Genomic DNA, 27056 nt, shown 5'->3' on the forward strand with positions numbered 1-27056 from the left:
GAACTACCATATGATCCAGCAATCCCACTACTGGGCATGTACCCAGAGAAAACCATAATTCAAAAAGACACATGCACCCCAATGTTCATTGCAGCACTATTTACAGTAGCCAGGTCATGGAAGCTACCTAAATGCCCATCGACAGACAAATGGATAAAGAAGATGTGGTACATATATACAATGGAATATTACTCAGCCATAAAAAGGAATGAAATTGGGTCATTTTTTGAGACGTGGATGGATCTAGAGACTGTCATACAGAGTGAAGTAAGTCAGAAAGAGAAAAACAAATATCGTATATTAACGCATATATGTGGAACCTAGAAAAATGGTACAGATGAACCGGTCTGCAGGGCAGAAATTGAGACACAGATGTAGAGAACAAACATAAGGACACCAAGGGGGGAAAGCGGCGGAGGGGTGAGGGGGGTGGTGTGATGAATTGTGCGATTGGGATTGACATGTATACACTGATGTGTATAAAATTGATGACTAAAAAGAACCTGCTGTATAAAAAAAATAAATAAAATTAAATTTAAAAATTTAAAAAAATAAAAAGAAAAAAATAAAAATTTGTTGAGGGAAGGTCATATTAATTGTTCTTACCTTAATAAAATAAAATTTTTAAAAATATTGCAAAGTACTTCTTTGTGCCTACCTCATTGTGCACATATGTAAATCTTTCCCTAGGGTAAATTATAAGTGGAATGTATGGATCAGAGTCTATATATATGTTTTAAGTATCTTTTAATTTGTATACCCAGTGGCAGAGTATGAGAGTATCTATTTCTCCACACTACTGCCAAATTTCATAGTTTCACACAAAATTTTTGCCAATCTGATGGATAAAATTGGTATTCAACTACTGCTTTAATGTTTGTCTTTCTGATTCTAGTGAGGTTGAGTGCTTTTAGATGTTTACTGGCATTATATTTTTCCTCCGTTAAATGCTTTTTATTGATTTGGCCCATTTTTCTAGTGGTTTTTAAAAAAATGATTTATAGAGGTTATTTATTTATACCAGAAAAATACATACACATTGTTTTGTTCTAAAATTTCAAATATTTATCTTAGCCTGTTGTTTGTCTATTAAGTTTATGATGTCATTTACCTCAAAGATGTTTTGAATTTTGATGAAAAAATTTATCATTCTTTTCATTTGTGGATTTTGCTTTCTATGTCTCATTTATGCAGGTTTTCCTTTAGCTCACAGCAGATTTTCAATATTTTCCAAAAATAATTTTATAGTTCTATTTTTACATTTTGGGCTCTTTATTTTTGTGTGAGATATGAAGATACCTTTATTTGTTTTTGAAAATGCTATTGAATCATCTGAAACTTTTCACTGACTCTAAATGCCCCTTTTCTCATATAGAAAGTTCCCACTTATATATGAGTTTTTTCTTGTGTATATGAGTATTGTCTATTCTCTTCATTGTTCTATTTATCTATTTCTTTGTCAATCCTGTATTTAGGGAGGCCTTTCCTGACCACCTTACCTGAAATAGCCCTCATCCATTCTCCATCACATTACAGCATTTTATTGTCTTCATGGCATGTATATCTTTTTAGGTTTCTTATTTATTTATTTGTTTGCTTGTGTATTATAAGCTCCATGATGACAGGGGTCTTCACTGCCTTTTTTAGCACCTAGAACAGCACCTAATAGACTTTCAGAAAATAGTTGCTGAACGAATGAATGAAGGCCAATGACTTTTTATTTTTATTTTTAAGGTTTGAATAAATTTTTTTCAAAGGAATTTGCACTGTTAACCAAAGAAGTGGGTAGAGAAGGACCTTTAGTCTTCTTGAAATTCTTCCATGTATGTTTATGGATTCTATTCACGTCACATTGCTTAAATATTGAACCTTTGGAAAAAATTCATTCAAAGAGGCAGTAAACGGTGATGTCTATTTATTACAAACTTTGGAGATACTTCCTTTTAGGGTATGGAATTTGGAATAGCCAGATACAATCACTGAATATGTGGCTCAAGACAATCATTAATTCATTCTGCAACTATTTATCCAGCACTCTGGTAAGTGCTGGGAATGCAATGGTGAGTAAAATAAACATGGAGCTTATGGGGGTGCAGACATTAATAAGACAACCACAACTACGAATATACAATTATAAACTATGATCATTTCTACGTAGAAGAATTATAAGATTCTTTCAGTGCCTGTACAATCAAGGGGGTAAGAGAATATTTCACTGAGGAAGTAACCATTGAATGGAGATTTGAACCAGATGAAGAGAGGAATGAAACTTTTTAACAGAGGCCCTGAGGTGGTAGGAAATGAAAGAAAAAAATGATAGAAGTCTGAAAGTAGCTAAATAGAAATGTTGAGCAGGAGTGTAGCTCTGGTGACGTAGCAGAGGCCAGATCAAAGGAAAGTGTAGTTTTTTAAGGAACCTCTATACTGTTCTCCATAGTGGCTGTACCATATGACCCAGCAATCCCACTACTGGGCATATACCCTGAGAAAACCATAATTCAAAAAGAGTCATGTACCAAAATGTTCATTGCAGCTCTATTTACAATAGCCAGGACATGGAAGCAACCTAAGTGTCCATCAACAGATGAATGGATAAAGAAGATGTGGCATATATACACAATGGAATATTACTCAGCCATAAAAAGAAACGAAATTGAGTTATTTGTAGTGAGGTGGTTGGACCTAGAGTCTGTCATACAGAGTGAAGTAAGTCAGAAAGAGAAAAACAAATACCGTATGCTAACACATATATATAGAATCTAAGGAAAAAAAAAAAAAAAAGGTCACGAAGAACCTAGGGGTAAGACGGGAATAAAGACACAGACCTACTAGAGAATGGACTTGAGGATATAGGGAGGGGGAAGGGTAAGCTGTGACAAAGTGAGAGAGTGGCATGGACATATATACACTACCAAACGTAAAATAGATAGCTAGTGGGAAGCAGCTGCATAGCACAGGGAGATCAGCTCAGTGGTTTGTGACCACCTAGAGGGGTGGGATAGGGAGAGTGGGAGGGAAGGAGACGCAAGAGGGAAGAGATATGGGAACATATGTGTATGTATCACTGATTCACTTTGTTATAAAGCAGAAACTAACACACCATTGTAAAGCAATTATACTCCAATAAAGATGTTAAAAAAAAAGGAGAGTGTAGTATAATGACAAACAAAGAGAAAAACAAAATAAACAGCAACAAAAGGACCTAAGTGGATTTTAGAGCAATACAAACCCTGGGTTCATGTATGAGTTTTGGTGCCTATCAGCTGTGTAACCAGATCAGTTTTAACCTCTTCCTCCTCAATTACCTTACTGATGAAAGCAAACCTCATTGGGTTACTGTGAATATTACATGAGATAGTCCTTGGCACGTGTTAGATATCCATGGTATAGTTATAGTACTCCTAGGTTTGTTAATGGTTCTTTTGTGTTTGTTAGCTGCTGGACACCCTAATTTTAAGCAAACAAAGCAGAAATAATCACTGATATTGGAGATTCACAGCCTGCAACCAAGTAAGTGTTTCCAAAAGAAAATTCAGTCAACACTTTTGGAGCAACTTGTGAATCCTTAGTTCAGTTAAAAACTGTTTTTGAGCACCTCCTTTGTACGAGATATAATGTATTCTTTTGGAGATACAAGAATGAGTCATTTTGAAGCTAATGATTAAACGGGTAATTTTATAACAATGTTATGGAGGATCTAATAGAAGGAAATTCAGTGTGTGAAGGGAATGAGGTGTAGGAGACAGTCCTTGAAGAAGGAACCACTGGGGAAGGTCATGGAGGGGAGAAAGTAATGGCCAAGAACCCACAAGGAAGGTGTCATGAAAGAGAATTGTAGCACTCTTCTTCAAAAGGCTGCTAAGAGAGGGTGGTTACCCAAGGCAGTGCTCGCAAGGCTGAATGGCTGCTCACAAGGAGCTCAGATCTTTGTAGAAGGACATCCTGGATCATGGTCATGGGTTAGTGCTAGACTACAGCCAAGATCAATGTCTCCAAGGTCTGCCTGTGTGTTTCTTTTCTGAGCATGTTTGTTTGTGGACTCATTTATAGAAACACAGTGTTCCTGCTGCTGGCAGTGAGTAGGCACTGAGACATATTTTATCTCTCCAAATCAATGCCATGAAATTATGGTCATCACCCTTTTGTTGTCTGTGGATCACTTGCCCCTGCCCCCTACCATGATGCCCCTTTAGTCTTTTGTGTTTGATTAGTTTTTGGCACCATCCCCTTCAGGCAGAACTATCTGAATACCTATGTTTTTTTCTTACCACTTTGGGTGGGTCAGAGTTCTACTGCCTAGAAAACATCATAGAAAGCTCCTATTTCCTCAAAAAAGTGTCTTAGCTATGTCATCCTATTATTTACTCTATTCCCATTATTGCCCATTAAAATCTTATTCATCCTTCAAGAATCTGATCAGATGCTGATTTCCTCATGAAACCTTTTCTGATCACTCAAGCTTAAAGGGATTTTGTCTCCCTTTATAATTTTGTTTTACATATTTTTTCTAACAGTGAATCCAGTGTCTGTTGACTATTAGTGTTACCTGGAAGAGACTTTCTTTTTTAAATAAACTTTATTCTTGAACAGTGTTATATTTACAGAATCATTGCAAAGATGGTACATAGATTTCCTATTTACCCACTACCCAGTTTCCCCTATTATTAACATCTTACATTAGTGTAGTACATATGTCGTAGTTAATGAACCAATATTGACACATCATTATTAACTAAAGTCTCTACTTTATTCAGATTTCCTCAGTTTTCCCCAAATGTCCTTTTTCTGTTCCAGGACCCCATCCAGGATGTCACATTACATTTAGTCGTCCTGTCTTCTTTGTCTCCCTTAGCTGTGTCGGTTTCCCAGACTTCCTAGTCTTGGGTGACCATGACAGTTTTGAGGATTATGTATCAGGAATTTTGTAGAATTTCCCTCAATTGGGATTTGTCTGATGTGTTTCTCATGATTAGGCTGGAGTAATGGGTTTTTGGGAAAAAGACCACAGAGGCTAAGTGCCATTCTCATCACATCATATCAAGGATACATACTATCAGTGTGACTTATCAAAGTTGATGCTAACCTTGATCATCTGGCTTGAGGTAGCGTTTGTCATGTTTGTCTACTGAAAAATTACCTTCTCCATTTCCATACTATACTCTTTGAAGAAAGTCACTGTGTGCAGCTCACACTTAAGGAGTCGGGGGTGGGGAAGTGAGAGGGGTGGTTATGCACCACCTCTTTAAGAGTAGAGAGTATCTACATAAATTATTTAGAATTCTTTTGCATGAGAAATTTGTCTATTCTCCTCCATTTGTTTATTCAATCATTTATTTATATCAACATGGACTTGTAAATATTTATTTTATATCTTGAGTTATAATCCAATACTACTTTATTCATTTTGTTGCTTAAGTTGTTCCAGCTTTGGCCACTGGAAACTCCTTCTGTTGGCTCCGTGTTCCTTTGCCATATCCCCATCATTTTTGTGTATGCTTTCTCAATTTGGGGCACTAAAAGATTCTCCAGGCTCATCTGGCACTAAAAGATTCTCCAAGATCATCATATTTCCTGCCCCAGTCCTGGAATTAGCAGTTTCTCCAAGGAACCCTGGTTGCTTTTATTGGAGAATGGTATTAGAAGTCAAGATCTGGGTACTAGGTTTGCTCATTGCTATTGGGGTGTCATTGCTTCTAGGCCCTCTTAGCTTATATAGCAAGGAGATAGATATATGTGTGTGTGTACTAACCTGTGTGTACACATATCTATAAATATTTCCATATGTGACCATCTATATCTCTATTAAGCTAAATGTGAGTTCACGCTGATATCTCAACTCTAATCCATTAATAACATGGATTATTCTGGGGGAGCTTAAAAATACAGAATTTCAGGTATCATTCCAGAGCTAATAAATTAGGATGAATATTGACCTTACATCTTTTGAAAGGCAAACACATTAACGTCATTGAATGTTTTTCTTGGTTTAATACTGGAATCAATCTTAAAATTATGAAAACATTGTAAATGTAAGTTTTACTTTATCACCATTCACAATTTGGGTAAGTATTTATCTTACTAAAACTTTGTTACCCACCTATAGTTTGGCTAATTTTAATTCCATGAGTATATGATCTAACAGAGTTTGAAAATTCTTATATTACATAACTATTGAATGTCCCAGAGTCTGAAAGTTCTTATAGTATGTGACTATTGAATGTCCCATTCAAGTATTAAAATCCGTGATTTAAAGTTCTGAATATAGAAATAAACACTGTAAGAACACATAGATGCAAGCTGTGTTCATTCATGTCGAAAGTAACTGCCTCACTCATTTCCTCTCCTTGTCTTTCTTGTTTTCCTGCATTTTTGGTGGGCTGCAGGCTCCAGTTCCAACACCATCTTCTGAGATGATCCTGATTCCCAGAATGCCCTTGGTGCTGCTCCTGCTGCTGCCTATCTTGAGTTCTGCAAAAGCTCAGGTTAACCCAGGTAACACAGCCATTGCTCAGCCCCACGCTGGAAGACAGCTGAACACTCAAGCCCATCAATGTTCATCTTGGGAAAGGCACTGCTAAGGGGCCCAAAAGGTCATTCCTCTCTCCTTTTTTTTCCCTCCATGGTGAAACCTGGCCATAGCAGGAACAGAAATTACTATACTCTCTCTATGACATGTTGAATATTGTGAAAGGGCTTCTTATATGGAGTAGGGTAGAATAAAAGGAAAACTTTTAAAAATGGGAAGTGGAAGAAGCAAACATTTGCTTCTTCATCTTCTGGGATACCGAAGGAGAGAATTTTTAGATGGCTTGGAGAAATTCTGCAGGTTGGTTTTCTAGTTATGTTTGGCTGTCTGAGGCCTGTATTTTACTTGGATGTCATGTTATGCTTTGGGGACCCTGGTCTTGTAGGATCTCAGGCAGTTTCTCTTTCCTACAGAGTGTGGCCATGCTCAAAAATAGGTATGTTAGTCCCCTTCCCCCAATTTTTAAAATTACACGTATATTTTAACTTTAAATTGAAGTATACAATTGTATCACTTGTCTATTACCATAGTAATGCCGCATAACAACTTATGCAAAATTGGTGATTTAGTCTGGTCTTTGTTGGACTATTCTTCTGGTCTCTTCTGGATTCATGCACATATCTGGGAGTAAGCTGGTTATTGGCTCATTGAGGATGGCCTTAGCTCTGACAACTGGGGCAACTTTGCTGTGCTCTCTTCCAGCAGATTAGTATAGATATGTTTTAATGGAAATTGCACAGCAGCTAGAGCAGAAAGGGAAACATGTAGCATGTTTCAAGCCAGTGCTTGAGTCATATTCTCTGAGATATCATTGTCCAAAGCAAGTCACGTGGCCAAGCCCAGAGTCAGAGTGGAGAGCACAAAAAATTACACAGGGAAGGTCTGAATACCTTCAGGGAGGGGCAGTGTGAAGGGCTGAAGTCATTTTTTTCATTTTGCCACAAATATAAATATAGGAAAGTAGATATAGCATAAGTGCTCAATTTGATGAATTTTACAAACTGAGCACATCCATCTAAGCAGTATCCAGATTAAGAAACAGAACTGTACCAGCACTTCAGAAGCTCTCCTCACACTCTCTTTCAGTCACTTTTCCCCACCCTCACCCCAAGGGTAGTCATTATTTTGTTTTCTAACAACATAAATTCATTCTTCCTGTTTTTGTACTTTATATAAGTGGAGTCATCTTTTGTGTCTGGCTTCTTTCATTCAATATTTTGTTCATGATATTCATCCATATCATTGCATGCAGTTGGTGAATGTTTCCATTGTTGTATATTATTATTTTATTTGAATATTTTATTTATTCAGTCTACTGTGGATGGGAATTTGGATCATTTCCAGTTTGAGCTCATTATGAATAAAGCTCCTGTAACCCTTCTTGTAAAGGTCTTTTGATAGAGGTATATACTCAAGTCAAAAGACTTGAGTATATACCTAGAAGTGACTTATATGTTTCATATAATCTGTTTTTCTACATGTGGCCAAAGAGTTTTCCAAAGTGATTTTACCAATATAACACCCCATGGCAGTGTATGAGCATTCCAGTGGCTTCATTCTATATTTGGATTCCTGAGGGCATTTTCATTTCCTCTTCTTCATATAGCATGAGTGTACATTTGTGAAATTCTCACCTTATTACTTTCTTATAATAAGCTTAGTTGGTGCATCTCAGATCTGAACTTTGACACCATTCTTTCATTTTTCTGCTTTGTATTCCTCTCACCTAGTTGAAGTCTGGTTGCCTCCTACTACATTTACCAAGCCCAGTGTCATTCTCCCTGCTTTGGTCTCCAAGGAAGAGTTGCTGTGAATGCACAGAATGGTAGGATGTTTTGGTGCTTGGCACACTCATAGAGACTGGTATGACATGAGGCTATTTAAATGACTAAACCAAAAGAGCTAGCCATCTGTGTTTGACAACATTGCTGTAGCCCTGGAACAGAAAACAGGCTGTTTGAAGACAGCAAGCAGTTATCTTTAAAACATTTTCCCCCATTCCTGGCATCAACTATTTCTACCGGCTCTTTCTGCCAAGGAAAAAGAAATAAAGGTCTTGACTTGCAAAGATCTTTATAGGAACATGGAATATTTGAGGTATGTTGAGGGGATAATACTTCCCTCTACCATTTCTGGTATTTTACCAAGTTAAGCTGGAGACAAGCAATGAGAAGCAGTGAGTCTAGTCACAAAGCTTGGGGCTCATGGAGGCTTAGGGCTCGCACACACTGATGAACTCAGAGTAGGTACATAATAAATGCATGTTGATTTAAGGATGACTTTTCAGAAGTCCTTATTGGTGTCACCGAAGGACTGAAAGTAATAGAGTAAATTCTTGGCCAGTTAGATTTTCCCCACAGGCTGGCCATTTGGTATAAATAGATGAAATGTTGGAGTTAAGTCAGGAGAATTGGGTTGTAAACAAATCTTATATACAATCTATTGTTAAAATATTGAAATATGTTTTAATGGATTATTAAGTGTAAATATTGTTTGGCAAATAGTAACTGGGCTAAGTATTAAATTCAATTAATATATAAAGTCTAAAACAAACACTGATTTAAGCTCATTTTGAAGATTTCACCATGGCCATTGGTCAGTGAGCCTTCTGTCTTAGTATGACTTATTCATAATAAGGATATTGAATATTTAAAAATATCAATCTAGACAAAGAAGCAGAAGCCAACAGAGGGAGAATAATGTTGCTATTTAGAGAAATTCTCTACAACTGAGATCATAAGTGTCCTACAGTTGCCACCCCCATGGAGGCTGCAGAGTAGTGCTAGTGTGATACAGGTCAAGGCATGAGGGCAGTTGGGCTGGTGGCTCACTGCTCTGAAGCACTGGAGTTTTGACAGTGGCAGCAAAGCAGGTAGTGGGTCAGGTGATGTTAGTAGCATTTCCAGTAGTGGCAGTGTTGAAACTGGTATTGTCACTATGGGCTGCTGTGGAAGGTTTGCAAGTCCACATGGGAAATACTGACATACAGGTGTGTGTACATAGTCTTGAAGTGTGAAAAGTGTGCCTAGCCCTCTTCTAGCTGCAACAGTGCATCAGGGATTGGGACCTACTGACTGTCAGTTCAAGGAGGAAGTCATTGGAAAAGTTTGAGGCAGTTCCCTCTGTCAACATCTTGTCTCAGGAGAATCATTTAGCTATTGGCATCTGCATCAAAGAATCATACCAACAATTTCTGAACAACATTTCTACAAATCATCAAATGATTTGGATATTATTAGAACATTCTAATGAATGATTTGCAGTTCATTTGGAAAATAATATTTAACTCACTTAGAAAATTATTTTGAGAACAATCCTAGTTACAATCCCGGCTTGGTTTTTTTTTTTTTTTTTTTCATTTAATTGAAGTGTAGTTGCTGTACAATATTATAGGTGTACAATGTAGGGATTCACAATTTTTTAAGGTTATACTCCATTTATAGTTATTATAAAATAGTGCCTATATTCCCCATTTTGTACAGTATATCCTTGTAGCTTGTTTTATACCTAATAGTTTGCACCTTTTAATCCCCTACTCTCCCCTCTGGTATTGCCCCTCCCTGCTTCTCTCTCCCCTCTGGTAACCACTAGTTTGTTCTTCATATCTGTGAGTCTGCTTCTTTCTCATTATATTCACTAGTTTGTTGTATTTTTTAGATTCCACATATAAATGATATCATACAGTATTTGTCTTTGTCTGACTTATTTCACTTAGCATAATGCCCTCCAGTTCCATTCATGTTGGTGAAATGGCAAAATTTCATTATTTTTTATGGTTGAGTAGTATTCCATTGTATATATACACCACATCTTCTTGATCCATTCATCTGTTGAAAGACATTTAGGTTGCTTCCCTTGGCTTGGTCTTAAATTAGTTGCATAACACTAAGTCATTATATTTTCCTTTGTACTTTCTTAATCCTTTCACCAGTAGTAAAATGAAGTAGGATTAGATAATGTATGAGATCCTTTGTCACAAACCTACTATGATTTAGTGGTATGGGAACTTTACTGCCCATATTGGAAGATATTGCTAGGCTTTGGGCTTGGAAACGGGGTCCCTGAACTTGCATGGCTATTCTTTGTAAGAAAGACCATTTGTCCCCAGCTCCCTGCCACTTCCCAGGCTCAAGGATCTAAAGCCTGAACTTCAGAAGAATCTTGCCTTTAAGGCTAAGCACATAGGAGATAGCTGATGAATATTTTTACAATGTAAATCCTAAAATGCTCCCTAGTGAGAAGTTGAGTCCAGAAACCCCGCCCCAGCCTAGCCTGCAGGAGCTTCATAGTACTAGAAGCCACCTTCCCTAGGGCATCTTTTTCTCTAGAGGTGGGTCCAAGAGGAAACCTTTTAGACAGAAGAAATAGCACAAGCAATGGCTGGGAGGGAGGGAGAGTACACATGCAGGGTGATGAGCGAAGGACCCAATAGGGCAGTTTGCCATCCTCCGGTAGGGTCCGTGGGTCAAGAACCCTCTTTCTTAACTTGGGCTGGGGCTACTGGACTTAATAGGAGAGCCGAGGCTACCTCCATGGGAAATGGACACCTCTAGACTCCATGATGAAGTACAAGAATACGCCTGGCTATTGAAGTTGTTTCATCAGTCACCAGGGTCAGGCTCCTCCAGAATGTATAAAACCAGTGTTTCAGTGGCCATTAAGGGTCCAGAACCTTGTGGAGTTCCAGGTAGGAGGAAGAAATAGAAGTAACCTGATTATCCTGAAAACCTAGTCCTGAAAACCTGAAGTCCTGAGGACTCACTCAGCCATCTAGATAACTGCTGTATGTGAAGAGCACAGGGGCAATTGGCTCCACTCTCCTGACTTGGCTTGTGACAACTACTTGTGGTTGGAAAAGGGAGAAACACCTCTTCTCCCCAACAGGCAACCCAGGCATTTAGGATCCATGGTACAGAGCCAGGGCAAGGCAATGCTGGGACTTCCCATTTCCATCCTAGATTTTCCCCGCATAGGAAGCAGGCAACTTGCTAGCAGTTCAGAGCTCTGGGGTGGGGGAGTCCTCCTTTGGTATCTGGAATGTTCCCACTTTGAAAGGAGGAACAAAGACATTAAGGGTTTGAGATTCAGAGAGGAGTTCTACTGGCTCCAAATTGGTTTTCGGTTCATCCCTGTGGTTTTATTCTTTCCAGCATCAGTCCTGCATTCAGTGAGTTCTTAGGGTCTAGGGACCTAGAATCCTAGGCTATTCATGCTGCAATGAACCTTAGAAATATTTAAGTCCTTCCTTCTCATCTTACAGATAAAGGAACTGGGCGTCAAAGGGGGTGAATGATTTGTCCATGACTGCACACATAGTTAATGGCAAAGCAGGGACCCCAGGTTTCTTCCACCAGACTACCCACTCCTCTGGGAGCCATCTGAGGAAATGATCTTTCTCTAATAATCATGTGTAGCTGGGCAGCCTCATGGTTTCCTTTCTGTGACTTCTGATGTACATTTATAGGGGTGAGAGGTAATTTGGGTTTGAGGGACAGCCTGAAGCCAAGGAATAGGGTAAGACAACAGGATCTTATAGAGGTCACACTTGGAACCTCGATCTTGTTAGCACACTCAGCAAGCAAGGCTAGAGCTAGAAGCCCTTCCGGACCAACTCACCCTTGCAAAGAAACCAAAGTACTGGAGATGCTCTGGTGCTTTTTGCACAGAGTTGCCCCCTTCTCCCCACTCCCTCGTCCCCCACCAAGGCTGATACCTGCTACATTACCTACACACATTTCCATACTGAAAAATCATTTTTGTTTCCCAGGGTTCTCATTATTCATTTTCTCCAGAGATGTGCTGAGAGGGTTTATGGGGCCTCAACTGTTAATCAGAATGTGGTGCTAGTTCCAGGTTTCTGAAATCAGGCCTGAGGTGCTAAGGCTGTGTGTTTGTATGTATGTGTACGTGTGTACTTTATATGGCTTGAGCAGGGCCCTGGGAAGGCACCTCCTGGGTTGAATTTCTCGTAAGTGAGCAATGCTAGCTGCTGCCCAGATTGGCTCTTTCTTGCTTGTATGTTTGTTGATCGAGTCTAGCCTCAGGGTGGCCTTTGGTATCCTTCCTGCCAGTAAAAGGATCTTTCTCTGGGGATAACAGGAACTCATTTGCCCCTTAAGCACTCTTAATTGTGCCAAATGGGGGAAAAGAGAATGCAAATTTTGAAGAAGAATACCAACTAATATTTAATGAGCACTTAATATATTCCTGGTACCATTCTAAGTGGCATCAACAAATTTAATCTTCACAATCATCTTATGAAGTAGGTGGTATTGTTATTCCAGTTTCACCGAGGGGAAATTGAGGCCCAGAAACATTAGGTAACTCAAGATTATAGACCTAGCCAAGTAGCAGAGCTGGGATGTGATCCTCCTCCGGGGAGCACATTCTTGACCTCTGTGCTCTACCGCCTCCTGGAGTGTTAGACTCACTGAATGTTTGTGCTACCCAATCACATCAAGTCTCCAATGTCATGCTGGCTGAGATGGTGAAGGTATGAGTGTGACCCAGAGATAAAGGAATTTGCCAGTCTCAGTGAAAAGAGGAAGGGAGAGCACTGAGCTCAAGTAAAGGCACAGAGCCACAAATAGAAAAACAAGAGGCTGGAAGTGGTTGTCACTGAGGGGTCATAGGACAAAGATGAGGTCAAGGTGTTGCCAAAAACAGGAACCACATGATTTTTAGGATCCTCAGTATGTGACAAGTGCTTTCCGATCAAAGGCTTTGCCTTCACTCAGTGATAACGAAAGGCTGTGCCAATGTCTTCCCTCCCAGGATGCACATTCCTTTTGCTGTAAGATTTCAACAAATCTGGGATCAGGACATTCTAAAATCTAAACAAGCAATAAGCTTCTCTGGGCCCTCTTTCTAGATTGTCCCCTAAATTGGTGTTTCTTCTTGACCCTGAGGTCATATTATAGACAGCGTGGAGAGTATGCGCTGACAGCAGAGTGTGAGGACAACAAAGATGGTGAAGAGACCACGGCAACTGAGAGATCTAGATTCTAGTTCCAGCTCTGTCACTATCTAGCTTAGTGACTTTAGTTAAATCTCTGCACCTCACTTTGCTCCCTTATAAAATGGGAAGAATAAACTCTGCTTTCTGCACTTCACAGGGTTACTATAGGGAGACCAAATGAGATAATGAAGTCAATGGGCTTTGGAAAGTTATATGCAAATATCAAGGGTTGTGATTTGTTACTTTTGGAAGAGAAGGAAATTAAAATAACCCAAACACTATAAAACAATAGTTTCTATCAAGCAGATGATGGAGGAGGAAAGAGAAAAAGTGTTCATTAGTGACTATTATCATCCCTTGTGGTCTCCAAGAGAGACTCAAATTACCTTTGGAGAATAGGGGTTTCTAACAGCCCTGAACTCCGGCCATCCTAATTCCAAGGGATTCAGGGCCGTGTGCCCAGGCTGAGCATATCCATGACGGTGTATTTTTTCTGGGGAGAATAGTGTGATTGTTGACTTAGCTCTTGGTCTTAGCCAACAGGCCTCTGAAGAGCATGGATGTGGTAAGATAGCCCTCCCAGAATTTTTCAGTGGTTTGGACACATACACAGTAAAGTAAAGCAAAAGTTAAGACATTCAAAACAATGAGGGTTTTGGAGCGGGGGGGACTTAAGTGGGAGGTGGTGAGTTGTTAAAAAGTATGCAACTTCTTTTTTTCCTGCTTCACAGATGTTTATGACTTTGGCTATTGTCTTATTTGGTGTGGTGTCGATCTCTTGTGTCCTCATGACGGACACCTATCACAGTGCTTGGCTTATAGAGGCAATCAATAAATATTTAAGGAATAAAAAGAAGGCAGGAAGGAAGGGAAGTTAAGAAGCTCCCAGGCTTCTCTGTTTTTTCTACAAAAATGGATCTAAATTATGCCATGTGAGACTTGATCTCACAAAGATGTTCAGAAGCTGAGAAGAGGCCATATGATATCATCCCTTTAAATGACGGGAGTGCAAAGTAGAAGGATAATAGACTGAAGTTCCCTGAGCTGCAGCTACTAATGTGCAGTAAAGAGGTCCAGCCTCTGATGTCCGAGGGCTGAGAGAGCCCTTCGCCTTGCAGAGGTAGAGTGCAGCCTCTGTTTATTCCTAAAAGCTTAAGGTCTCCCTCCTTTGGCCTGTGGGCAGAGTATTTTAGTGGTTATAAATAAAGAAAAATGTGCTTAAGTTTACCCAAATACGTGTAAAGCTTTTACTCTTGACTTTTCAAGGGAGGGATTCAGATTTAATCTTTTGGGTGCTGTAAGCTGTCGTCAATATATAAGGTCTAACAATGAAGAGTATGTTCTATGTATAAGCATTGCTAACTTAAGAAATGGTTCATCCTGGCATAAGAGAAGCCCTGGCTATGGGAACAGGCTAAAACCACCTTGAGAAAGCTATAATATTAGTTTGTTTTTAGTAGGTTAGACCAATACTTAGGACTTTGCCATAGCTTTTCTTTTTCTTTTTTTTAAATTTATTTATTTTTGGCTGTGTTGGGTCTTCGTTTCTGGGCGAGGGCTTTCTCTAGTTGCGGCAAGCGGGGGCCACTCTTCATCGCGGTGCGCGGGCCTCTCACTATCGCGGCCTCTCTTGTTGCGGAGCACAGGCTCCAGACGCGCAGGCTCAGTAATTGTGGCTCACGGGCCCAGCCGCTCCGCGGCATGTGGGATCCTCCCAGACCAGGGCTCGAACCCGTGTCCCCTGCATTGGCAAGCAGATTCTCAACCACTGCGCCACCAGGGAAGCCCACCATAGCTTTTCTTATTGAGGAACTTGCTCAATAGTGATGGATGGCTATCCTACTGCTACTACTACTATACTACTAGTGCTGCTACTGCTACTACTACTACTACTACTGCTACAACTACTAATGATAACAGCAACAACGACATGGCATATCTATGGCTACTGGTTGTGTTTCTTGATTAAGTAAAATTAATCCTTAATTTCTTTTATGAGGATGAATCTAAATTCCTCTCTTGAAGTGCCAAGAGTAAGAAATTTACAAATACTGGGGTAAATTCAAACAAATTTTTCTTTATTTATAACCATTAAGATGTCCTGAAATTGACTTGGCCCACTTCTCTGTGAGGCTGGGTTGGTCTTCTCTTTAGAAATGTGTTTGCATCTTTGATTTTCTTAAGAGGAGGTGAACCCGAAGTCCAGATTGGCCAACAGTGAAAGCAGCTGGATCTGCCTTTACTTGGTAGGGTAGAATTTCTTCACTCTGGGCAATTGGTAAGGGTATAAGATTGGATTCTTGGTTATTCAGTGCTTTTTAAAAACTCTTGTGTTTTCTCTGTGGCCTCTCTTCCTGGTGGGTCCTGAACTCTAATCTTTGTTTTGTCAGACTCAAAAACTCAGTTCAGCCCTTCAGAGGGTTTCTCCTTAGGTTTCTCCACTGCATCTCTACACAGCCCCATCATTTGGCAAATGTGCTGAGCAAGAAAAAAGCCGCCTGCTAGAAGGATCCCAGGTCTACTTCAAAAGCTCTTAGATTTTGTCCTCTAGTGACCCTCTAACCAGTGCAAAGCCCAGAATCAGCCTCTTGCCCTTGCCTCCAGTTGACAAAGGGCTACACATGACTACAGAAGTTATGCCACCTGTCAGATTCTCCCTTCTCTGAAGCTTCAGTTTCTCTGTTCTCACTACCTCAGCAGCAATCAGATGCCTTCAAGTAGATGATCTGTGAATTTTATTCAGTTCTTCCAGTTATCCTCAGGGGGAGGGTTACTGCAAGCTACTCCATGCCACCTGGAAACAGAAATAAAAAGTTAACTTTTATCTCGTTGCCGTTGTGATTCATATTAACTGATTATGCTTTGCTTTTCGAATTGGCTAGTAGGAAGCTCAGAGACAAATTTGAGGCCCATCACCAGCAAAAGGTATAGAACCAAATGTAATATTTTGGATATAAACCTTAGCTCCATCTTATCTTATTGTCCCTGTTCTCTTTCCCCTTACCCACATTTTTCCACTTGTTTGTTTGTTTATTTATTTACTTAATATCTTATACAGCTTTGGAAGTCGATTCCAATCTTTTTTTTTTTTTAGAATGAATCAGAGTAAAAATAGTTAAGAAAATAAATAACACCTAACCTTTATTAAATGTTACTGTTCTAAGCATTACTCTGTTCTAAACATTACTATCTAAGTACTTGACATATATAACTCATATTTCCTTACAACATTCTTATAAACAAGTACTATTATTACTGTTAAACTGAGAGGCTTAAAGTTTAATTAATCTTCCTAAGGCCATAAAATCTTTTAATTGCTGAAGAAAACGTGAATGTAATATCCCCTCTCCTTCTCCTAGATATCATTTACTGAGCCCTATTGCCTTCCAGGAAGTGTGCTAAGTTCTTTGCATACATTATATTAAATCTCCACAACAACCCTGCTTGGCAGGATTATTAAAAAACTAGGAAGTTGAGGTTCGTAGAGGCTTAGTAACTTGTCTTGGGGGTCCCGCAATTTGGAAATGGCAGAATCAAGTTTTAAGCATAGACCTGTTTTGATTCCAAACTATGCCGCGGCTTTCTTCTCAACTCCTGACTCATGGCTACCCAGCTGTGTCTTCAACCTACCTCCCTGTTGAGGGAATGAACACACTATTTTACTACGAGTCTTTCGCTGACCTTGTTAACCAGGAAGAAGAACATATCTTGTCTGACCCTCATCTCAGTACCCGGAAATCCAGTATAACTTGGGGACCCCTATTCTGGAGCTCTGCAATAACTGTTTCTGGAAAATACTTTGGACTTTTAGGAAAACTACAATTCTAAAGAACTGTTCCTAAGGGGAATTTAGACTTGGGCAAAAGAGGTCTTGGCAAAATAACTTCATTGTACCTAGAGGAACCCAGATAATTTTTCTTGGCACCTAGCAAGATCCCTTTATGTAGATATTTACCTGCACAGTGAACCAGTCTGAAGTAGCCTGCTAGGTAGAGCTTATGGAGAGAAGGGGCCCAAATAACAGCTTCTTTAACTGGATCACCTTGTCCTCTCTGGAGCTGAAAAAACTAGGTCATGGCAGCCTGAGCTTGAAGAAAGAGGAACCAGGGATCAGGGGATCTGAATTTCAGTCCTGATTACCCTAGTCAGCTGTGCATCCCTGAGTAAGTCAATTCACATTTCTGGGCCTCAGAGATTCTGATATTTAACATGGAGCCGTTGAAGGGATTGGTTTCCTAAAGTCCTGGCTCTAAAGTTTTATGGTTGCAAATGTTCCTTTAGGCCAGAGACTGTCTTGGGTCCCCTGGTTGACCCTAATAACTGCACCCCACCCCCGTCAGTCTTACCTTGCCTGTGCCCAGAGAGGCCCAGCTGTCAGCTCTTCGTGCCTCAGGCCTTCTGTGTGTCGTGTGTGTGTTTTCTTGGAAGCTGCATATAGGACACTCATTGATGGGGGCCTGTGGTCTGGAGCTAACAGTGAGATGGTAAACATCATGGAACAAGCAGCCCTTTCAGGCTCTCCACTTTGGCAGCACAGTGTGAAAATAATTCTTGGAAGCTGGGGCCTGGTGTCCGCTGCTTCTCCTCAGCCTGCCTGCCAGGTCCTACCAGAGCTCAGGATGGACCAAGCTCCCGCCTGGGCATGTAGCAGCCAGTACTGGTAGTTTTCCACTCTGAGAAACTGGAAAAGTGAGTTGGCTTCTCTGTCCAGGAGACTGGTGGATAGTGGAGGCATCAGGAAACCACCAAGACAACTCAGCAGGCAAAATCAGGTGATACTTCTTTGCTGCAGGGTCTCTTGCTTCCCTTGCTATTTTCTGCCTTTTCATGCTGCTTTATATTTCATAATGTGGAGCTCAGAGGCAGATGGATGGGCTCTGATAAACAATGAGGTAGGCTTGGGGGAAATTAAGGGGACCTGACAATTAGGACTTGGGCCTACTTGGCAATTCTGAGTCTTTGCTATTGGCTGGGATCCCTTCCACAGAAGGAGTTTACCAAAAATAGTCATATTCAATAGGAAAACCACATTGGTACTGCTAAGAAGTGCCACGTTGGCTGCCCTGGGCCAAGGTTCATCCTGGTTCCAAAGACCCACTAGGATGAGAAAGGCCATCCAAGATCATCTTGTCTATTTTCCTGTGTCCTTTCTCTGAGGCCCCTGGCAATACTGATTCATCAAGACACTTTGCCTAATGGCTGCTTTGCTGGCTCTTGTCTCTGAATTCCCTTTCCTCATCCTTATATTCCTTGGTCTCAACTTCTAGACCTCCAGCCCCACTCCATTGTCTGAAGAGGGTTTGTAACACTTGTGGCCCAGAGCCTTATTCTAGCTTGAGCTGGGGATCCTCCACTGACTAATATTCATGTCAGAACTTCTCTTCCTTTCATGCAAATGCCCACAAAGCCCTTGAAAGAGCATCCCTGCTTCTCACTCTCCTCTGGAGATGGCTGTGAGCTGGGAACAAGATGGCGCTCACTCTGACAAACCTTGACCCTTGTCGGGGAAATGCAACTGAGCAGGGTATTTTTTTCAGCAAACATGGGCTGAGTATCTTTTGTGGCCAGGCACTTTGGGAGGTTCGGGGGCAGAGAAATGAATCAGTTGCAGCACATGCTCTGAAGAATTCAACTTGTGGTTAAGTTCACAGTCTCCATTCATCCATCCTTGCATTCATCCTTCTGTCCATCTACCCATCTCTCTACCTCTTTGTCTACTTATTTATTTGCCAAATGTGTGTTGAGCATCTAATGGTGCTCTGTGTTGGCAGATGGTGAGGGGGAAAAGAAAGAATCTGATATGATTACTATTCTCAAAATTGCTTACAGTTTCAATAAGCAGGTAAACAAGCACAAGTAAAATGGAAACTCTCTGGTGAAGGTTGTTACCTAAAAGAACCCCCCATTTTCCCCACCATCACTTTTATCCTCATACCATGTTTTAGTGTTTTCCATAGTTTTGTCACACTACCTGAAATAGTAATAGCTAATAAGAGCTATAGTCAAATAGACAATTTGATTGCCTATTTTTTTTAAACTTATTTATTTTATTTATTTATTTTGGGCTGTATTGGGTCTCCATTGCTGCGCGCGGGCTTTCTCTAGTTGCAGCTAGCAGGAGCTACTCTTCCTTGCAGTGTGTGGGCTTCTCATTGCCGTGGCTTCTTTTGTTGTGGAGCAGGGGCTCTAGGCACGTGGGCTTCAGTAGTTGTGGCACACAGGCTCAGTAGTTGTGGCACGCGAGCTCAGTAGTTGTGGCTCTTGGGCACTAGAGCGCAGGCTCAGTAGTTGTGGCACACAAGCTTAGGTGCTCCGTGGCATGTGGGCTCTTCCCTGAACAGGGCTCGAACCCGTGTCCCCTGCATTGACAGGCAGATTCTTAACCACTGCACCACCAGGGAAGCCCTGATTGCCTATTTGATTGTTGAAAATCTATTGCCTTTTGTCTGTCTCCCCTACCAGAAAGTAAGGTCCATGAGATAAATCATTTTCTCTATCTTGTTCACTACTGTATCTTCAGAATAGTACCTTACACATAGCAGAACCTTATTTGTTAAATAAATACACAAATAGTCATTAAATAAATATACTTGTTAAATAAATCCATGAACAAATCCATGAATAAATCCATGAATAAATCCATGATAGGTTGCAATAAAATATGTAATGGCCCAGGCTTACAAGGAAGTCTCAGATGTCTGCTGCCTGGTTAAATGTCATTAGTAGGGGCTATCCTTCTCTGACTTCCCAGGTCTTTGTTTTTAAGTTCTGTAATAATAAACAACATAAAACTCTTCTTTTACCACTTTTTCAACAGATATTTATTGAGGACTCAGTTAACGCCAGACACCCTACTAGAAACTAGAGAGACAACAGAGAGAAAGATAGACAGGATCCTGCCCTCAAAACATGTACTGTTTAGTGGGGAGACTGAAATTAAACAATTATTTGTTCTACAAGTGTGAAAGGTGCTATAAAGGAAAAGCAGTGCGTTATAAGCATTTAACAGAGATTTCTAATTTAGCTGGGGGCTCAGAGGAATTCCCTAAGGGAGGCGTGGTCTGAGAGCTGGAGGATGAGCAGGAGTTAGTAGGTAAAGGAGGGGAAAGGAAGAACATTTCAGGCAAAGGGTGCATCATGTTTAGAGAGACCTCGAGGCTGGAAGGTACTTTGGGTCGTTGTGAAGTTGAAATAAGACCAGTGTGCTGGGATATAGAGAGCAAAGATCTGGGATGTCCCAAGATGAGGCCACATTATCCTGAGAAGAATGAGAAGCTGTTAGAAGGTTTATGTTAGGATAAGACTTTAGGAAGTTCACCTGTGCTACTATATGGAGAAGGGACAATAGGGGAACCAGGAAGAAGAGCTAGAAGGCATTATAGTTGTCCATATGTGAGATGGTGGAGGTTGGGCCCTGCATAGGAGGTGTGGGGAAGGAGAGAAATAGCTGGACTTAAGAAATTTGCAGGTGATAAATTTGTGGGATTTACTGATGGGCCCAGTGATTCTCAGAGGCCAAGTTTACATCTCACCCCTTGATTGCCTCTTAGCAGAGGTAACATGTCACCTATCATCCTGAATTCCTCCTCTCCAATAACACTATATCCATCTACAGGCAGAGGTTCAGAGACCCTGCTCCTGACTCAGGGAGAGCCCTTATAGTTTTCATCAATGTTGTTGCCACTCTGCTGTCTACACACAATGGACTTAAACCCTTCTGTGTGATGCTTCGGTGTGATGGAAGGGCTGGAGGGGATGAGGACGAGGGGAGCTCTGACACATTTGCATTTTTTTATGTGGAGAGCTGAAGCCTCATCTTCTCCCCTGGGTCCTCTAATTATCAAACTTGATTGTGCATCAGAGTCACCTGGAGGGCTGGCGACACCATACTTTGCTGGGCCCCATCCCCAGAGTGTCTGATCCAGTAGGACTGGGATGGAGACTGAGAATTTGCATTTCTAACAAGTTCCTGGGTGATGGCGATGCTGCTGGTCCTGGGAGCATACTTTGAGGACCACGGCTCTACCACAGCGATAGATAAGGAGAACAGAGCCTTCGGGAGGGAGCTGATAGTCCTTTACACCCAGGAGAGTATCCTGTGTGGGATCTCAGTCTCTCTCGCTCCCTCTTTCTCTGTTAAACAGGGTAAATTCTTGTAAAACTTTAGTTAGAACACAAAATAGAAAGGATCCCTGAGCCCGGGAAATATAATGGAACTGAAATGTTCCATGAAGGCAGCTACAGCAGCAACATCTCTGTTGAAACTTCTAGGTTGCTGTTCCCAGGATAAGCAGCGCCTTGGTGGGGAAGTTCTTTGCAACAAGATCATGATTCACCCCGTGCAACCCTCCTTCCCCATTTCTGGTTTACTTTAGATGTTCCAGGAAGCAGTTCTCATTACACTCATGGCTCAGTGACTAGAGATACATGATAGCCAGGAATGAAAGCCCAGTGGGACTGTGAATGAGGATTTCTCTGGCTGTCTGGCGGAGTCCCAGAGGATCATCCTGGGTCCAGGCTGGGAGGGATCTGGGAGCAGTGTGGTTGCACAGCAGAATCACCCGGGAGACTTTAGAAATATGTAGGTTCCTGGGCTCAGCTTCAGATATGCCAAAAACAAATCTCTAAGAGGAGGCTCATAAATATGTATTCTAGAACATCCCCAAGTGATTCTAAAGTAATTGGTCCATGGACTGGCTTTTGAGAAACACTGCCTTAGAGAGCGTCTACTCTGACTCCCTTGTTCTCCACAGGAAGAAACTGGGATCTAAAGAGGATGTGTGGAGTTTGCTCAGATCCTGCATAGTTTAAATCAGGGGTCCCCAACCCCCAGACCTCGGACCGGCACCGGTCCGCGGCCTGTTAGGAACTGGGCCGCACGGCAGGAGGTGAGCAGTGGGTGAGTGAGCAAAGCTTCATCTGCTGCTCGCTCTCCATTGCTCCCCATTGCTCGCATTACTGCCTGAACCATTGGTTGCATTACCGCCTGAACCATTCCCCCTACCCCCCACGCCCCACCCCCTCCCTGCCCCTCATCCATGGAAAAATTGTCTTCCATCAAACCGGTCCCTGGTGCCAAAAATGTTGGGGACCGCTGGTTTAAGTGGAAGAGCCAGGAATGAATTTGAAATCACTTGATTTTCAGAGGTTGTATAGTTTAGTGAGGTCACAGCCTCTAGAGTCAGATTCTAATCTGAGTTAGTATTTCCTCAGTGAAAGGTCTTGGGCAGTTATATAAACTCTTACTAGTAAAATGGGTAATAAGTGGGAAACTTGAAATAATGAGTGACAGAATTCTTATCTCGTTGCCTGCACTTGATAAATGCTTCTAAATGGATGCTATTCTTACCATATTTCATCGAATTTAAGAAACTGCTGACTCTAAGATGTATCATTACTTTCTGTGCCTCTAAGGAAAAAACAAAACAAAACAAAACTATCTATGACTCACTATTTGCTTGCAAGATGCACTCAGATTTGTAAAGATGTTAGCATGTGAAAAAAAAAAGGGAAATGTGGTATTCCAATTCTCTTTCCTCCACCCTACGAAGGTTATTATGTTATTAAATTAAATACTTCAACAATAAATGCAGATTTCTGAAGAAGAAGCACACAGTGTGCTAGAAGAACAGCAAAGAGGCCAGCATGGCTGACAGGAAGGGTAGGGTGGAAACGAGGTCCAGGACACTCAGGGCACAGATGATGTGTAAGGATTTTGAATTTTATTATGAGTGAGATGGGAAGTTAATGGAGTGCTTTGAGCAGAAGAGTTACATGATCTGATTTACATTTTAGTAGATACATGGGACAAAAGCAGGCCAGTAGGAGGTTCTTGTTCTCTTCTTGGTGATAGGGGACAGTGAATCTGCCTAGATTGGTAGCACAATATTTGCAAAAGGTAGGTGGGATACAGGAATATTTTTAGAGTAGCTAATAGGATTTACTATCACCTGATGGACTGGATATGAAGTATGAAAGGAGTCAAGGATGGGCCTCAAGATTTTTGGCTCAAGTCATTGGAAGAATGGAGTTGGCTGAAATGGAAAAAGCTAGGGAATGAGCTTTGTAGGGAGACTATATTTTACTCAACTTTCTTCTTATTCCTGATCTATATCTATCTCAAAGGTTTACCTTCTGTTTTCGATCAATGTTTTTTAAGCACCTATTCTCTCCCCAGATGTGCACTGAGAAACAAAAGAAATAAAAACAAACAAGATACAGTCCTTTTATTTTTCCCTCCAAAAGTTTGCCATCTGTAGGGGAGATAGGACTCACAGAAATAATTATATTACATAGGAGTCTGTACCTACTGCTATAACAGAGATGTTGAAAATGTCACAAATCAGAGGAAGGAGAAATTTATTGGAAGTGGTACTATCCTCCCTCAGAAATGCTTGCTTTAGTTGAGTATGAGTTCATTAGCCTGCAAAAGGAGGGTGCTAGATAATAACTTAGGCTAGTCTTTCCACTGCAGGTACACTGACCTTGCTGTACCTCCAACAGCCAAGAACGCTCTTTCCTTGAATTTCCTGTGCCCTTTACACGAAGCATGTTCCCCTCTGGAGTCACCTGGCTTGCTGTCTTCCTTCACTGAGCTCTCTGCTCAGTCAGCTTATCTCAGAGGTCTTCCTGATCTCTTTAGTTAAAAGAGAACCTATTTCCTTTCTGTACTTTATTTTCTTCACAGCATTTACCATCTCCTCCCCTATTAAATTTTTACATGCTTATTGTCTTCTCTCCCACCCTAGAATGTAAACTCTGTGACGAAAGGCACTTTGCTTTGTTTGCTCTTGTAACCCCATAAAAATCCCCCCCCCAATCATTGGGTGAATGAATGAATAACAATAGGATATTTTTAAAACCATGGATTTGGTAAGCAACAAGCAAACAAGTAGATTATCATGCTGTGGGTGATGTTGAGATTGGACTGGATTCGGGAACGAACTTTGGTTTCAGAAGGGACGGAGGGTACCAGAGAGCAGCTCGCTTACTGATCTGCTGAGCTGCCATCAGCATCCTGCCATCTTGGGAGAGACAGCTTTCCTCCAGTCATTCTTTTGGCTAAACCAGAGCGGGGCAGTCTGGTGCACTGGGACAAACTTTGGGTTAGGACTCAGAGATGTGATCTAAGTCAAACCCCTATCGCTTAATAGCCATGGGACTTCAGCTGGTTTCCTCATATACAATTTGAAAATAATAGTACGTGCCCTCCCTACCACATCGGGTTACTGGGAGGGTAAAAAACAGGTAGGCGGGCTTCCCTGGTGGAGCAGTGGTTAGGAATCCGCCTACAATGCAGGGGACACGGGTTCGAGCCCTGGTCTGGGAAGATCCCACATGCCGCGGAGCAACTAAGCCCTCGTGCCACAACTACTGCAGCCCGCGCGTCTAGAGCCCGTGCTCCACAACAAGAGAAGCCACCGCAACTGAGAAGCCCGCGCACCACAATGAAGAGTAGCCCCCACTCACCGCAACTAGAGAAAGCTCGCGCATAGCAACGAAGACCCAATGCAGCCAAAAATAAATAAATTTATTAAAAAAAAAAAGTCGTTATAAATATTGGCTATATTTCCTGTGCTGCAAAATTTTAAAAAAAGAGGTAGGCAGTTGGACAGCACTTTTCAAATTGTGAAGAATTGTATTTTAGGGGTCAAGATGGCAATTGGGGACTCTATGACATGGCTGATAGCCAAAAGAGCCAGGAATGTCTGCCGTGGCGAGCGAGGCCCCCTCGCCAGGATGTCCCTGAGGGAAATATACACACAGGGGACAGTGGCAAAGGGAAAGCAAAGTTCTACTTTATCAGTAGCTGGGCTTGTGTCCTAAATGCCAATGCAGGTGCTCTGGTAAACTGGACTGGGGCGTGTAGCATGTGGGTTAAAGGCCTCCAGAAGCCTCTCCTTGCCCATTAAGTCACTGATGCTAAGGGCTAAAACACTTAGCACATGCAACAACATGTAGGAAAAACTTTGAGGAGGGGACCAGAGCAGACCTTTAGTCAGGGCGTGGCCTTTGCTGCCTGATGGGATGAAGCAGAAGAGAGGACAGTGCCCTGTGTGTGACTTTGAAGCGTACATTGACCTCACTCATTGGTAATTTTGGCCTCATTGGGATCCTGTATTAGTATTTCCTCATCCTTACTCCTCCCTTCAATTTCGTATTCCAGAGACTTCAGATTTTGAGAATCTGATGCTTCATTCCTGAACCTCCCAGATTCAAGCATAATGATTATCTGCAGAACCAATCACCTCTGATGGAGAAATTATACATTTGACAAGAATAGGCAAAATGATACTTTCAAAACTGACTTGGAAAATGCAGTGGACCGTAACATAGAAGAGTTTCAGTTGGGTATATGGCCATGTTTCTTGTCAAAGCTGCCTTTATATGGTTTTGCTTAATCATACTGTTTCTTAAAGTGTCAGCTGGTCCTTGACTCGAGTCATCCTTCCCTTTCCTACGGTTGGACAAGAATCCAGGAGCTTTTCTAGGTGTGATACGGACAGAAGGGCTTCTTGCCTTCAGCTTGTCATGATTATAGTGGATATCCTTATTCTCCAAGCCCTCCATGTTCTTCAGGGACAGCAATTTGGCTGTTTCTGTGCCAAGCTTGGGCACGATGCTCACATGAAACCATTTTCCCTTTGATGTTTTGCTACCTCTCCAGGGAACTTCTAGGAAGGGAGCTTGGTTCCTGTTAGCCCTGTAAGTTGCCTACCTTTGTCTCCTTCTAGCCTAGGGAAACCTCACCCATATTCCTGCCACCTCTACTTCATCCTATGGTCCCTTAATGAGGGCAGGCTTTCCAGGAAGCCATTAGTCTTCAAGCAGTTTCTTATTTCTGCCCAGTAAACATAAATCTCCCATGGGGCGAAGGAACAAGAAGGCCTTGGCTACCTGCTTTGGAAAGGGGCGTGAAAATATACAAATAAAAATCTCAATATATTATCCCACCCCAGAGGTTACTTTTTGAAAAACAGCTTCACTGACATATAATTGACATACAATAAACTACACACATTAAAAATGCACAATTTGATCTGTTTTGACATATGTATAAACCTGTGAAATCATCACCATTATCAAGATTATGACCATATCCATCACTGTCAAAAGTTTCTTTGTGTCCCCTTGTAATTCCTTCTGCCCACTCCTTCCTTCCCTAGGTAACCACTGATCTGCTTTCTGTCACTGTAGATTGACTTGTTTTCATTTTCTAGAATTGTATAATATACAATATAAATGGAAGCATACGGTATATACTCTTTTTGCCTGGTTCGTACTCTTCTTTCCCTCAGCACAATTATTTTGAAATTTATCTGTGTTGTAGCATGTATCAATAGAGTATTCTTTTTTATTACTGAGTAGCAGAGATGGGACTAAGGTGAGGCAAGGGAGGTGCCTAGGGTGCAAAGTGCAAGCAGCTGCTCACCCTCAAGATCCTGCAAAGGCAGAACTGGGACTTCCATGACCCCGGGAGTGGGCACCTCCTTATATTTTGCACCCTAAACACCTCACTTGCTTCGTTCTAATCCCAGCCCTGCTGAGTAGTATTTCACTGCATGGATATCG

The 27056-nt window shown here is 41.4% G+C and overlaps 1 protein-coding gene across 2 annotated transcripts in view; it reads left to right on the forward strand.

The window, feature by feature from the left end:
- DDR2 (discoidin domain receptor tyrosine kinase 2) overlaps positions 1-27056 on the forward strand; it is a 160308-nt gene that overhangs the window by 91726 nt on the left and 41526 nt on the right. For both annotated transcript variants that reach the window (XM_036858894.1, XM_036858885.1), the window contains exon 3: positions 6384-6492. In XM_036858894.1, the coding sequence (XP_036714789.1) occupies positions 6411-6492 (82 nt within the window). In that variant the 5' untranslated portion in view covers positions 6384-6410. The remainder of the gene's footprint in view (positions 1-6383; positions 6493-27056) is intronic.

The sequence above is a fragment of the Balaenoptera musculus genome, chromosome 1, assembly GCF_009873245.2.
Source record: "Balaenoptera musculus isolate JJ_BM4_2016_0621 chromosome 1, mBalMus1.pri.v3, whole genome shotgun sequence".
Lineage (NCBI taxonomy): Eukaryota > Metazoa > Chordata > Mammalia > Artiodactyla > Balaenopteridae > Balaenoptera > Balaenoptera musculus.